General features: G+C 43.2%; 1 protein-coding gene across 2 annotated transcripts in view; it reads left to right on the plus strand.

The window, feature by feature from the left end:
- LOC126473326 (luciferin sulfotransferase-like) overlaps window positions 1-15,164 on the plus strand; it is a 164,190-nt gene that overhangs the window by 113,798 nt on the left and 35,228 nt on the right. For both annotated transcript variants that reach the window (XM_050100312.1, XM_050100311.1), the window contains exon 2: window positions 6,142-6,238. In XM_050100312.1, the coding sequence (XP_049956269.1) occupies window positions 6,142-6,238 (97 nt within the window). The remainder of the gene's footprint in view (window positions 1-6,141; window positions 6,239-15,164) is intronic.

Here is a 15,164-nt window from a genome sequence, read left to right on the forward strand (position 1 = left end):
GTTCACATGACCGAATACGAGGGCAGTCAGATGTGTTCGCACGAATTCGTGATGCTTTGAGAATGAGAGTTAAATGATGTGTAATAACGAGTGGTAGTCAGAATGAGTACCTATTATAGTGCCAATAGAAACAAGTCAGATTGTACGATGAGCCAAACATTACGACCTTCTGATTAGTAGTGTATTGATCAGCTTTGAAAACGCAAAACGAGTGGCGATTGTGCGTGGTGTGGGTTCGGCATGGCTTTGGTAGGTTTTCTGAGGTATGTGACATATTATACGAGGGTCACTCGAAAAGAAATGCACACTATTTTTGTAAAAATACAGTTTTCATTCTGCATGTGTGAAAGTTTTGCAGTGTGTAGATACACCCTTCCCGCTTGTTTTCAAACTTAGTTCAACCTGTTCCGTGAGTGTCGCCGTCACAACATGTCTTCAGGATGGCTGCTACACTTGACGTTCGTCAGAAGCAACGTGCAATCATAGAATTCCTGTGCTGTGAAAACGAGACAGTGGGAAACATCCACAAGAGGTTGAAAAAGGTGCATGGAGATGCTGCTGTCGATCGCAGTACAGTTAGTCGGTGGGCAAGCAGGTTACGTGGTGAAAGCGGGCACTGCAATACTGAGGATTGTCCTCGCAGCGGCAGGCCTCGTACTGCACACACTCCAGACAATGTGCAGAGAGTTAACGAATTGGTGACTGCTGACAGACGCATCACAGTGAACGAATTGTCACGCTACGTTGGGGTAGGGGAAGGAAGTGTTTGCAGAATACCAAAAGTGTTGGCGTTAAAAAAGGTTTGTGCCAGGTGGGTTCACAGGATGTTGACAGTTGCTCTCAAAGAAACAAGAAAAACGGTATGCAGTGAACTTTTGGGACAGTACGAGAATGGTGGAGATGAACTTCTTGGAAGAATTGTGACAGGTGATGAAACATGGCTCCATCATTTTTCACCAGAGACAAAAAGGCAATCAATGGAGTAGCATCATGCAAATTCACCCAAGAAAAAAAAATTCCAAACCACATCTTCGGCTTGAAAAGTTATGACCATGTTGCTTTTCTATTGCGAAGGACTCTTGCTTGTGGACATCATGCCAAGTGGAACCACCATATATTCTGATGCATATGTGACGACACTGAAGAAACTTCAAGCTCGACTGAGTCGTGTTCGACCACATCGGCAAAAGCAGGATGTTTTGCTGCTGCACGACAATGCACGGCCACATGTCAGTCAAAGAACCATGGAAGCGATCACAAAACTCGGATGGACAACACTGAAACACCCGCCTTACAGTCCTGACCTGGCTCCCTGTGACTATCATCTCTTTGGGAAACTGAAAGACTCTCTTCGTGGAACAGGGTTTGAAGATGATGACTCCCTTGTGCACGCTGCCAAACAGTGGCTCCAACAGGTTGGTCCAGAATTTTACCGCTCGAGTATACAGGCGCTGGTTCCAAGATGGCGTAAGAGACTTGAGAAGGATGGAAATTATGTGGAGAAATGAAAATATTGTTCCTAAAGGATGTATCTACACACTGTAAAACTTTCAAACATGTAGAGTAAAAGATGAATTTTAAAAAGAATAGTGTGCATTTCTTTTGGAGTGACCCTCGTATCTGCGCTGGGGTCACAATCTTGCCGTAATTTACGGGGCGGTGGTTCGTGGCCGCGGAACTGTCACCCTATAGCGTCCCAGATGTGCTCCACTGGGTTTAGATCAGGCGAATTTGGTGGCCAAGAAATCGTGAGTTCACTATCATGCTCCTCCATCCTCTGTAGCACGATTCTGCCATTATGACGCAGACAGTTATCCTGATGAAAGATGCCACCGCGGTAGTGAAAGAAATCAAGCATGGAGGGATACAGTAGCGAGCGACAATGTTCACGCAGTCCACAGCAGTCATGATGGCTTCGATTACTACTGCAAGTCCCTTGGAAGCCCAGCCGAATGTTCCACATAGCATAAAACTGACCCATTTGCGTTCATGGCGCGGCGCGTATTTAGAGCAGTCGTTCGTCTAGATCAGGGATGTCCAACTTTTAGTTTACATGGGTCACACAGGAAGAGGACGAGACCTTTTGAGCCACATATAATATACTTAACACAAAAAATAATCGCTGAGGAAAAGAAGACGTTCTAATTTATATAGTTAACACATTTATGTAATTTGGAATTTATTAATTTGTGATTCTTTATACTGAAAAAGGAAAACGGAAGTAAGTTGACATCTTTATTTCCAGTACGAGGCTCTGAGCACTATGGGACTTAACATCTACGGTCATCAGTCCCCTAGAACTTAGAACTACTTAAACCTTACTAACCTAAGGACAGCACACAACACCCAGCCATCACGAGGCAGAGAAAATCCCTGACCCCGCTGGGAATCGAACCCGGGAACCCGGGCGTGGGAAGCGAGAACGCTACTGCACGACCACGAGATGCGGGCATTTCCAGTACGAGATTTCATTAATAATTTTATATATTCTTAATTACAAATAATAGAATTAATGTGAAATTTGACTTTGAAGCCGGCCGCGGTGGTCTCGCGGTTCTAGGCGCGCAGTCCGGAACCGCGCGACTGCTACGGTCGCAGGTTCGAATCCTGCCTCGGGCATGGATGTGTGTGATGTCCTTAGGTTAGTTAGGTTTAAGTAGTTCCAAGTTCTAGGGGACTGATGATCACAGCTGTTAAGTCCCATAGTGCTCAGAGCCATTTGAACAATTTTTTTTACTTTGAATTTGGGAAAAAATTGGAAATTTGTGGTAAGTTCCTATGGGACCAACCTGCTGGGGTCATCAGTGTGTGTGAAATCTTATGGGACTTAACTGCTAAGGTCATCAGTCCCTAAGCTTACACACTACTTAACCTAAATTATCCTAAGGACAAACACCCATGCCCGAGGGAGGACTCGAACCTACACCGGGACCAGCCGCACATGGGTCATCAGTCCCTAGGCATACACACTACTTAACCTAACTGAAACAAACTTACGCTAAGGACAACACACACACCCATGCCCAAAGGAGGACTCGAACCTCCGACGGGGGCAGCCGCGCGGACCGTGACAAGGCACCCGAGACCGCACTGCTACCCACCTCGGCTTTTGAATTTGGGAAACTAATGTACAGTATCAGGTCCGATCGAAGTGGCTGCAATTCACGCCGGCACGGTAGCTCAGCGTGTTCGGTCAGAGAGCTGGTTGGCCTCTGTAATAAAAAAAACTGAGTGGAAGCATCAACAAACGAACTTGAACGGCTATCATGTGACGTCCGCAACAACCAAACACAACAATCAACAACGAACAAGAAATGCAAAAAAAAAAAAAGAGAAAAAGGGAAAAAAAGAAAGAAAAACGGGGGGAGTTGCGCGAACCGTGAGAAGGCGCCCTACACCGCGCTGCTACCTCACACGGCTGTTGAATTTGGGAAACTAATGCATCAGTATCAGGTCCGATCGAAGAGGCTGCAATGTTCAAGATCTGAGGTTTTAATGCTAGTTTTACTCTTCATGTGTTTTACTCTTGAAAATAAATGTTCACAAACGTACGTCTCTGGGCAGTTGTGATTTGTAAAAGTCCTACAGTGATGCATGATGAAATTTTTCTTTTAGTTAAACAGCAGATTGCGATCTACGCATTCCACCTAAAAATCTTCTGTCAACCTATCTACAATATTTGAAAAACTTGTCGTATAGTTACAAAAATTATGATTATTTTTTCTAAAATCCTGAAATCGGTTTCAAAATTCTTGCGTCAAATCGAAAAGTATGGCTGTGTATTTCATTCCGTCTTTAGAATTACGTTTCAGTTCAAATGGTTCAAATGGCTCTGAGCACTATGGGACTGAACAGCTGTGGTCATCAGTCCCCTAGAACTTAGAACTACTTAAGCCTAACTAACCTAAGGACATCACACACATCCATGCCCGAGGCAGGATTCGAACCTGCGACCGTAGCAGTCGCACGGTTCCGGACTGCGCGCCTAGAACCGCGAGACCACCGCGGCCGGCACGTTTCAGTTTATCATACCTTTACATAAAGGATATTTTATGATTTTTTTAAAATTACTTATCGTGTGATAGTGCTCACTTCTTGGGCCGCAATGATACTTGCTGCCCGCTGGTCGTGAATGGGACGCCCCTGGTCTACATGATGGGGACAACAGAACCATAACCTGTTGTAGGAAAAAGCCTTATTCATCTGACGAGGCAGCACGTTTCCATTGATCCACGGTCCATACTGAATAATCCTGTTCTCACTGCAATCGTAACTGATGATGTCGTTGCGTTAGCGTGGGAACACTTAGGTGTCGTTTTCAGCAGAGCCCCATTTCCAAGAATGTGCGCTGAATGGTGTGCCCTGGAACTCTTGTTACCAGCACTACCATTCTATTCTGTCGTCAGATCATCCATAGATCGCCACCTCTCCTGCTTTACGGAGCGGGGGAATCACCGACCTTCACGTTCTGTGATGAGGCGTGGACATCAAACACCTTGTCGCCTTCCTCGCGGTTTCACTGTTCTTCACTCACTTTCTATGGACGCTCACGACTGTAGCACTGGACTAGTTGGCCAGCTTCCTCGTTTCCGCAATGCTCTTTTCCAGACGTTAAGCCACAAGAGTAGCCCGTAGTGTCGCTACAATGACTCCCCCATTCGTCTCTGTTTGTTGTTTGTTTACTTACCTTACTACGCCACGAGCCCACAGCGCCGCCAAGAAGCATTGTCTCGCGTTGGGCAGTGGTCATAACGTTGTGACCAGTGTGTGTGTGTGTGTGTGTGTGTGTGTGTGTGTGTGTGTGTGTGTGTCTTATAGAACTTCCATTCTAGTTTTGACCTGTAATATATCCAGTACTGAAAGAATAAGGGTCCAAACATCCCGATATCACTTCGTTCAGAAAGCACGAGCAGGGCTGAACACGCTCTGGTTTGTGAAGTACCTGTACCACTTTCACAGCAGAAAGTGTAAGGATGGAGATGCATGTCTTATTTGATGATAATCTGGTTTTAGGAATATTCTACACATTTTTTTTTGGTGATAATCTGATTTTAGGAATATTCTACACTTTTTTCAAAAGCTTTCTGTGCACTTGCTTAGTTTACTTATATTTTACTTTTTTATTATGGTGCAGACACATCTTCCAGTATCAATTTCTTCGTATCTAATTAGCTGGAACGACGACGACCTCAGTTATTTGCGTTGCATTGTGTACTCTTTGTATGCATATGGAATTTTTCCTTTCCACTGCCTCTTCTATTGTCATATTCTCTCTAGGTGCATAACGATTAAAATATACATAAAGAACCAACGGAACAGCCAATGAATGCCTCTGGATGCTTCAGAAATTCTTGTACAAAGTGATCAAAATAAAACCAGTGCGAACACTCCTCAGCGTATACCAGTCTTTGCATTACGCGTTAACTGTACAACACTCTGGTCAATGTTGACTGGCGAGGACTCATTCACGGACAGGCTGAACCAGTGTTCAATAAAAAAAATAATAGGAGTCCAGACATCCCGATATCACTTCATTCAGAAAGCACCGGTAAAACTGAACTCGCACAGATTGGTGAAGTATCTTTAGCTCTTCCGTAACAGAAAGTGTAACGATGGAGATGCAGGTCTTATTCGATAATAATCAGAGATGACTATCTTTCAGATTCCACTTCCATAACAAACCGGATTTCAGATTTCAATTGTCTCCTCTGCAGGCTGTTTTATCACTCGAGCAATATTTTCCGGTGTTCGGACTCATTAGAATAGTTTTCTAATGGACGCTTTCATGTTGAGATTATTGTCACGAAATACCGAAAACATATACGGAAAGGTTTTATTTTGGACGACTTGTACGAAGATTGGTACAAGTCAGCGGTCTTAAGATTTTCCATGCATATCTTTTTTTTTTACCTGTGATTGATTTTCAACATCTCTTGATTGCACAGCTTTTCTGTTCCATTAATTTTAAAATTCCTTCTGTAGCAGAAAAATTTAAAAACTGTAGACTTTGTCTCCTCCGATTTTCTGACTATTCAGTAATAAAAAGTATCCGTTCCCGAATCTTACTCCTCCAGTCCACTTGATTGTTTAATTACAGTATATGCAACAATAATATTTTAATTATTCCGTTCTTTTTCACAGGTACAACATGGACACAGGAGATGGTGTGGTGTATTCAGAACGACCTGGATTTCGAGAAAGCAAAAATCCCTCTTCCAGAGAGATTTCCGTTCCTGGAGTAAGTTTAATTTAATAGTCTTGTCAAATTAGAGAATACAAATATCTTTTCTCCTATTGCAAATTAAATTGTTTTTATAACACTGCCTTTTCCAAAAGATCAAATGATTTTTACCATGTCATCAGTTGTCGGGATATAAAATATCCAACCTGTCACCGTCTTAAATCGAAGCCTTAAATGAGGTCAGTGCCAGCAACTCCTTCAAAAGGCGGCGAATATGTAACATTTTTAGGCTTAAAATAATTATACAGCATACCAGTCAAACCTGTTCCACATTTTATGGAAATAAGCCGATTCCTATATGATGTAACTTACAAGTGTCTGGGAAACGAAAAAAAACAAATAGATGGTTGAAGAAGGCGGTGTTGTGAAGACGATATTTAAGTTTTATTTCTCTTCAATCTGCGTTTTTGTACTGCTTAATGAATATGGATTTTATATACGTGTTATGTTTATGTGTTCTTCCAGTAAAGAAACTGCATTCATTCGATGGATGTGTAAGAGTTTGTGACGTGACAAGCTGTCCTGAACGCAGGGGTCTCGAATTTCCAAACACGCCAGAAGCAGGGACAGCGTGAGCCTTCGCGACAGATGGGCCACACATTCTGTTGGAATTAGAATTCCCTCACCACTTACGAAATTTCTCTTTTTGAGTCACAGTTTGGACTCTGAGTTTACATGGTGGTTTCTCGGATGCCGGATTTTTAAGTGCGTTTCTGAGAACTTAACAATATTTCCAGTTGAGGATTCTGATCGAGTGTGGACTTTTACGAGTTAGCGACAGTTAGGACTTGTATTTATTTTCATAGTACTGTTGTGAACTGAAGATCTGTGCGTTGGCTTAAAGCGTTGCGAAGGGTCAAGAATTATATGCTCTAAGAGTAACACTGAAAACTGAGGTTGCTGTGCGTCCTATGATAGGTACACCTGTACTGAATTCGGCTAATTGACCAAGTCTTTGGAAAGTGGGACAGCTCAAGGAACTAACTGCAGATCAGTAGTTACGTATTGCCTATTTCTGAGCGTAGGCAACTACACGAGAAGTACATAAGTGGTGAAGAGGGATTGCACAGAAAATTCAAGTGTGTAGCGTTGGCAGTGCTAACTGTGGGGTCATGAAAAGCGAAACTGGTCGGAAATCGACCGCCGCAGGTTTGGCGCACCTACGATCTATGCCGAGAGACCTGCCTGTTTTCATTTATTTATTTTAAAAAAGAAAGAAAGAGACGTTGTTTCATGGAATAGAATGTGTCTTCTCCGCGTTCTCCTTAGGTGGCGACAGGTAACCAATCACGCGCGAAAAATTTCGGAGATCATCACGAAAGCATCCGAAATGCGCTCGTCGTACTTCGTGCGTCGCCGCGAGGGAGGATTCCTTGCCGTTTCTGGTATAAACAATATTAACAATTGTTTCGTGGGGATGGGAATGACTGTTGTTACTTCTCTTTCGCCGCTGTGGGCAGCCACTGCATGGATATCTTTGCTCAGCGTTCACAAGCATATAAGACTGCTGGGGGTATGAAGCTTTACAAATGGAAGCTATCCACGCGCTTACAGCTGGCCTGATACTGTTCTGTCACTGGGAAACTCGACGTGGTCAAGAGATGTCCGTCGTCTAAGGTGACAGCTGGCATCATCGGGTCTGGCCGGACGAACCGGCCAGGCATTCCAGAGATGGAATTGTGGAACCTACTGGAAGAGCATCTGCGTTTCTACAGTTTGTTGTCTTCATCTCGTTGTCTAGTCTAGAAGTTTGGGTTACTGTCCCTTGATCATTGGGTCCCATGTTCGATTCCTGAGCGGATCGGAGATTTTCTTCGCTCAGGGAATGAGTGGTTGTGTTATTCTCATCATTTCATCACATTTTCATTAACGCACATGTCGCCGAAATCGAGTCAAATAGGAAGAGATGCACCAGACGGCCGATCAATCCCAAATGGGGCCTCCTGATTGATTCTGGTTTCGCCTCTCGGTGTTTCCCGCGTTAACATTAACGGCTGTCGTCGCAGACCACGACAGTGCAACCAACAGTCGGTAACTGTATTTATCCTTCGTTTGCTGAGCAGTGATTTACGTGGAACATCAGCGCTGATACCTTAAAATTTTTACAGTGTTATCTACACTGTATGAGAGCTCACGAGTCAGTCTACGGACTTCAATAGTTTATTTAAAGCACACGTACTTTAGGACTTCCAATTTTATTTCAAACAATTCGTCTCAGCTAAAGTAGTTTACAGTGACTAGTTACTTCACTATTACTTGTGCACTCACGGGAAACTGAGTTCACTTAATTATTAACTGAACTAAATGCTGCGGAGGCAACAAATCCATTAGACAACGTAGAGCCACAGACAATAATTTGGTTACATTCTAGTTGGGCCTTATTTCAGGGGACTGCATAATTTAATGTTTATAAGCTGGTGGTCTTCGGAGGGGATACCGCCTTAATGTAGCACTACCGGTGCAAGCTAGGAGGTTTGCGTCTCTGACTGGTGGGCTACACAGGCAGTACATTAGTTATCTGAAGGGTCACATAGGCCTGACAAGCTACAGGGGAGGAGCCAGGCGAAGTGTGTCTCACAACGTCCTATGGTCTCTTTCTCTCGTCCTAAGCGTGTTCTTACCACGGCCTTTCCCTGTCATCTGCAGTATCAAGTAAAGGGTATGAGGGACTCTGACACAGGGAAGCTAACCTCCCTAGGGGGGTAACCCTTAAAAGAAAACTGGCCGGGTTAGAAATCCACAAAGTCGCAGCCCCACTATTCATCTACACTTGTGTAGTCCTCGTAAGGTGGACAGGTGAACTATCCTAATAACTACTAATACAAAAAAACAACCTCGATCAAGAACAGATATGACGATGACGAACCGGGCGATGAAAAAAGAGGAATAAATGGAATGCTAATAAAATTAAATTAGCAAAATGAAGTGTCAAAAGATTAAGAAACAAAGATGAAGGGTTAGCAGAAATTTTAAAAAGTCTAAGGCAGATAGAGGTTCTGTAACAGAAACCAAGAGAAAGCTTCAAGGTAACAAGTTTGTTGGAGAGTATTTGATATTATATAGTGGAAAAAGAAAAGAGGAGAGAGCCAGCAAAAGATCGCCAGTTGTATACACAAGAAATGGGAAAAGAGAAGTGTGGGGTAGGGTCGTATAAATAAACGAATTATAGTTTTAGCAGTCAAGGGGGAGACTTGACTGTCATTACTGTTTACACAACTGAGGAGGGAAGAAAAAGAGTATGTAGATTTATATGGCAAACTGCAACCAACGAATATCAAATAATGTTGGCAGGATATTTAAACGCAAGGGTGGAGAATATATCTGTCCCAAACACTGCAGCAACGATGGGAGAAAACATCATAATTAACAATAGAAGATTGCTTAGAAATTTTGTTTCTTTTAACAAAAACTAAGGTAACCAATACTTTCTTCAGCAAAGAAGGTTATCAGTAAATATACAAGGCCAGCAGAGGATTTAATTGATTTTAGTCTCTTACTGACTACATTATCATTAACGAAAAATTTGGAGGAGAGAGAAGGGAAACCAGATTGAGCAGGGGATAAAACGTAAGTTCCGAGCATTTCTTGGTGATATCTCAAATAATCAAGCACACCAAATGCAGAAAGAGCAAAAGGTTGAGGGAAGAAATGGTGAAGAAAGATCTCTATAAGGTACACTGCTGGCCACCGTAAATGCAACACCAAGAAAGACAAGAGGTAGCACAACAAAATTTATTTTGTAGATAACATGTTGACCAAGTATCGAATGATTACGTTTACAGACGTCTGTGACATGTGGTTCCCGCCAGAATCAGTAGCCAGAGTAGCCGCCATTGTTGGAGATCACCGCTGCCACACGTCTCGCCATTGAGTCAAAGAGACGTTGGATGTGTTCCTGGGGTACAGCAGCCCAAGCAGCTTCCACACGTTGCCAAAGATCATCTGGTGTGGCAGCTGGGGATGTAATCTGGGTCACTCGTTGAGCAACCATGGACCACATGTTTTCTATCGGCGAAAGATCCGGAGAGCGAGCCGGCCAGGGAAGCAATTCAATCTGGTTATTGACAAAGAACCTTTGGACAATGCGTGCCACGTGTGGTCGCGCATTATCCTGTTGAAATATGGCTGTGGCCGAGCCCTGAAGGTAAGGAAGGACAACTGGCTCCAGCACCTCGGATATGTAGCCCCGGCTATTTAAAGTACCGGCAATGCGTACTAGAGGCGTTCGAGAGTAATATCCAATACCGCCTCATACCATAATACCCGGTGCAAGACCAGTGGGGCGGTGCATAATGCAGCTGTCCAGCATCCTCTCTCCACGGTGTTTCCACACTCGAATCCGACCATCGTGGTGCTGCAGACAGAAGCGTGCTTCGTCAGTAAAGACAACGTCATTCCATTCTGCCGTCCACATCCGTCTGTCATCACACCATTGGCGACGGAGACGTCTGTGGTTCTGCGTCAATGGTAGACGAAGCAATGGACGTCTTGCGGACAGACCACTCTGCTGTAAACGGCGTCGAATGGTACGCGCAGACACTGGATGATGCGTTACAGACGCAATGTGCTGTGCTATGGTTCGGGATGTCACTGAGCGATCCGTCACTGCCATGCGCACAATTTGCCTATCAGCACGTGCAGTGGTGCACCGAGGTGAGTGCGATCGACCACGTCGGTCCGTCGTACCCTCCTGCATCAAACGGTCACATATCTGCATTACAGTTGTTTGGTTTCGTCCAACACGACTAGCGATTTCTCTGTATGATAATCCACAATCTCGGTAAGCCACTATCCTTCCTCTGTCGAACTCGGATACTTGATCAAACGATGTTCGCTGTTGTCTACGAGGCATAACTGATCGTCTTGTGGAACAACCACAAGGTAAACACACGTGCCGAACGTACACTCGTCGAAATCGCCAAGCCTTAAATGGCGCTATGAGGTGGCGCCACAGGCGCGCGTGATGTGCGTCTGCGCTGAAATTCTAATCAGTTGCATATCTCATCGCTGCAAACCCAAGGTGTAAATTTCACTTGATTCGGATGCTTCCTTCAGGGTGTTGCATTTACGGTGGCCAGCAGTGTATATCTGTTAAATGGGATAGAACACGAGATCTGTACCATACAGGATTTAACAAAGAACTACAGCAGAACGAATAATCAGAAGAAATAGTTAAGGAATCGAAAGATGTTAACACTGAAGTTAAAAAAGCAGATGAAGAAGCCTTAGGAAAAACTAAAAACATAAGAAGAAAGAAAGGGGTTAAATGTGGACACTACAATTAGATGAAGTTATAAAAAAAGAAGATGTTTATCTTAAATCCCTCAATGACCCAATATACGAGAATCATCAGATTGACAAACGAGAGAATGCAGCAAGTCGAGCAGCTAAACGAGCTAGTAAAGAATATCTGAACAGGTTTAAATGCGAAATAGAAGACTATATTCACGGAAGCCAAAAGTTGATTTATAAGAGAATGAAAATGTTTAGTCATGCCGAAAAAAAAGATGCTAAAATAAACAAATTCAACAAGTAAAACGGTTACAATATTACAAGAATTTATGGAATGAAGAAACATGTTCCACAGAGCATAAAGACGATGAAACTAAATAGGTTGTGAAGGTGATTTATGTATAAATGAACTAAGATAAGTCCTCGACTCTACGAAGAATAGAAAAACTACTGGTATGGATGGCATGAACGCTGAACTGTTAAAATAAGGAGGCAGTGTACTATACAAGAGCCTACTACATTTATTTAATACGTTATGGAGGAATAGAGCTCTACCAGAAGCTTGCTTGCAAACAAAGGTAATATCACTGTTTAGAAAAGGAGACCGCAATAATTGCGAGAATTATAGAGAAATCAGCTTACTGAGCACTGCACACAAAATTTCGTTTCGTTTTAGTAAACAAGACGTTAAATGTTATAAATTAAAGTTTATTAGGCGCAGAAATATGCGATTTCGAAAGGGCAGGTCGACAATGGATGCACTATTTTTAATTAAGCAAATAATTTGAAAACAGAAATTATTGATTTTACTAAGTCATTCGATAATGATGCACTGGGCAGTGGGTAAATGCAAACGATTGATAAAGAATAATAAATCATGCTATACCCTGCGACAATCCGGTGAAGGTGTTCGAGATTGACGAATACCTGAAGAACAGTATCTTCCATACCGTGCAGTGCCAACAATGAAGTATGGAGGAGGCGGTATCATGGTACAGAAGTGTTTTTCGTGGTTAGAGTATGATTCACTTATTGTCCTTAAGAAAACGCTAAATGAGGAAGAATGGAAACACATTTTACAGCATTGTGTGCTGCATAGAGCAGGGGAACAGTTCGGGGATGGTGATTATATCGGAATGACAATGCGCCCTGTCATAAAGCAGCATCTGTGAGGCAATGGCTTGTGGACGATAACATTACTGAAATGGACTGGCGCGAGCAGAGTCGCAACTTCATCCCTGTGGAACACCTTGGGGACGAGTTAGAACGTCGACTTCGCTCCTGATCCTAGCATCCAACATTAGTATCTTCTCTGGTTTCGGCTGTTAGGGAAGAATGAGCTGTCATCCCTTCACAGACATTCAGATACCTTATTGAATGTGTTCCCAGAAGCGCACAGCCCCGCAAAAAAGGCGAAGGCTAGGCAAACCCAAGGCGACCGCCTTGCCGCAGTGGATACACCGGTTCCCGTCAGATCAGCGTAGTTAAGCGCTGTCGCGCGTGGCCGGCATTTGGATGGGTGACCATCCGGACCGCCATGCGCTGTTGCCATTTTTCGGGGTGCACTCAGCCTCGTGATGCCAATTGAGGAGGTACTCGACCGAACAGTAGCGGCTCCGGTCAAGAATACCATCATAACGACCGGGAGAGCGGTGTGCTGATCACTCGCCCCTTCTATCCGCATCCTTAGCTGAGGATGACAGGGCAGGCGGATGGTCGCGATGGGCCACTTGTGGCCTGAAGACGGAGTGCTGGGCAAACCCAACATTAATGTCGGCTAGCAAGTGCCTATGTTCTTTCGATTAAATAGTGTTTCCATAATATCTTACTCTCAATTCCTAATATCTGGGACATTGTGGTTTCACGTCAACATTATACAACAGTACATAAAGCAGTTTTCAAAATGAAATTTGTTTTGTTTACAACCATTGTTCAATTATTACACATCCGTACGCAACGAGTTTTGAAAGTACATTCAGTTTTCGGTTGTGTGATCTGGGGCATCATCCATGTTATATCACTCGAACAGTGGCGTGGTTCTCTCAACATCCATAGAAATGCCTCACATCTTGTAATTTGGAGAGGAAATAAAAACAATTTATATCAGCTTACATAATGATTACGTGAAACAAATTATTGTTGTTGTCCTAAATGAGCTCATCGTCGACAGGACATTAAATCCTAATTTTACTTCAATTTTTTCGCTGTGGTCGTGCATAAAGGGGACTCCGAAGCAATTTTACAGGTGCCAGTGACCGACATGTTTCCCACGGTTGCTCCTTCCTGTGGTCTCTAAACATCACTGTGTAGGGGTATTGGCTTTTAGCTCGCTACAGTATCAGAAAGGTATTTCTAAGCATGCTCTTATCCTTCACAATTTTAGTTCTTTTCTTAAAAATGTTTCAATTCATTAGCACCGAGAAATTTTTCATGGCGCTGTCGTATCGGTGCAGTACAACAAACACTCTCTCTGATGAAAGAAAGGTTAAACCTTGACAGTTGTATTTAATGGCATTTTATAGAATCATTATGTTTGAAATTCAGTTTCCGGCAGATCACCGGAAATGCAAGGTTCTCTGTGCCTTTTGTCCGCGTCATTTTCAGCTGAAAGGGAATAGTCAGACCTCTTCCTGCTATGGTAGTCCGGGACTCCCGATCTAAGGCAATTCCTTAGTGGTCTTTGCAAACCCTTTCTTACAGTACTTGTAGGTACAAGGGATTTCAAAAATTACTTTAACATTATTATGGTAGGCAAGTAACTTTTATAGTTACATTAAACTCCAGTATGATACAGATACATGACACTATTTTTAAATATAGTCAGCGAGTCTCTGTAACCAATAGTCGGTACTTTCTACTAATCGTTCAACTCCTAGATCATGGAGCCTTTAGGGAACCGCTATTTGAACGTCCTCGTCGCTGGAAAATCTCTTTCTTCCCAGATGTTCTTTTAGCTTGCAGAAAAGATGGAAATCGTACAGTGCACGATTTGAGCTCTCGATCAGTGTGGCCTTGCTCATAACGTTGGCACCATTTCACTACGGGTGGACGTGGCATTGCGTTTGGTACATATATAGCCAGAATTTCAATTTAAAAGTCTGGAATTTAAACATGTTGCCCATTTCAAATTTCCAGTCCTCTACGCTGTGATGCACCTTATCAGAACCGCGGCAGAACAGTGTCTTCAGAAGACCCGTAACATCTACTCTCTTCCTTCCGACAATGCGCAAAGACTTTAGCCTGGGAAGACATCTGTAATATACTTTCTGAAGTCTCTATGTATTTAATGAATCGACCTGGTTCCCGTTATTCGTTGTGTGATTGTAGAATTTCAGTCTTAGACCCTTATCAAATATTTTCACAATAAAATTCTTCGGTGTCGCATTATGCCACCCAAGTCTCTGCGGCTGTGCAGCCATAAAGTGCATGTTGAGTGCGATGGTACGTGCACCAGTGCTAACGCAACTGTTGACTTTAATTCTACGACAGTTGCAGCACCGACACTCATAAGCACAACAATAGAGGTTACTATTGAAATATACATCGATGCGGAGATTTGTACAGCATAATGTGATATCGATCAATTTTTTTTCTAAACATACTCGAGGGAGGACAACTGGACTGCGTTACTCCATGCAGCTATGTTAGTTACACTGTTGCGGTGATGTAATGGCTAGCATACTTGCCTAGT

Source organism: Schistocerca serialis, chromosome 4 (genome assembly GCF_023864345.2).
Source record: "Schistocerca serialis cubense isolate TAMUIC-IGC-003099 chromosome 4, iqSchSeri2.2, whole genome shotgun sequence".
In the NCBI taxonomy this organism is placed as follows: Eukaryota; Metazoa; Arthropoda; class Insecta; order Orthoptera; family Acrididae; genus Schistocerca; species Schistocerca serialis.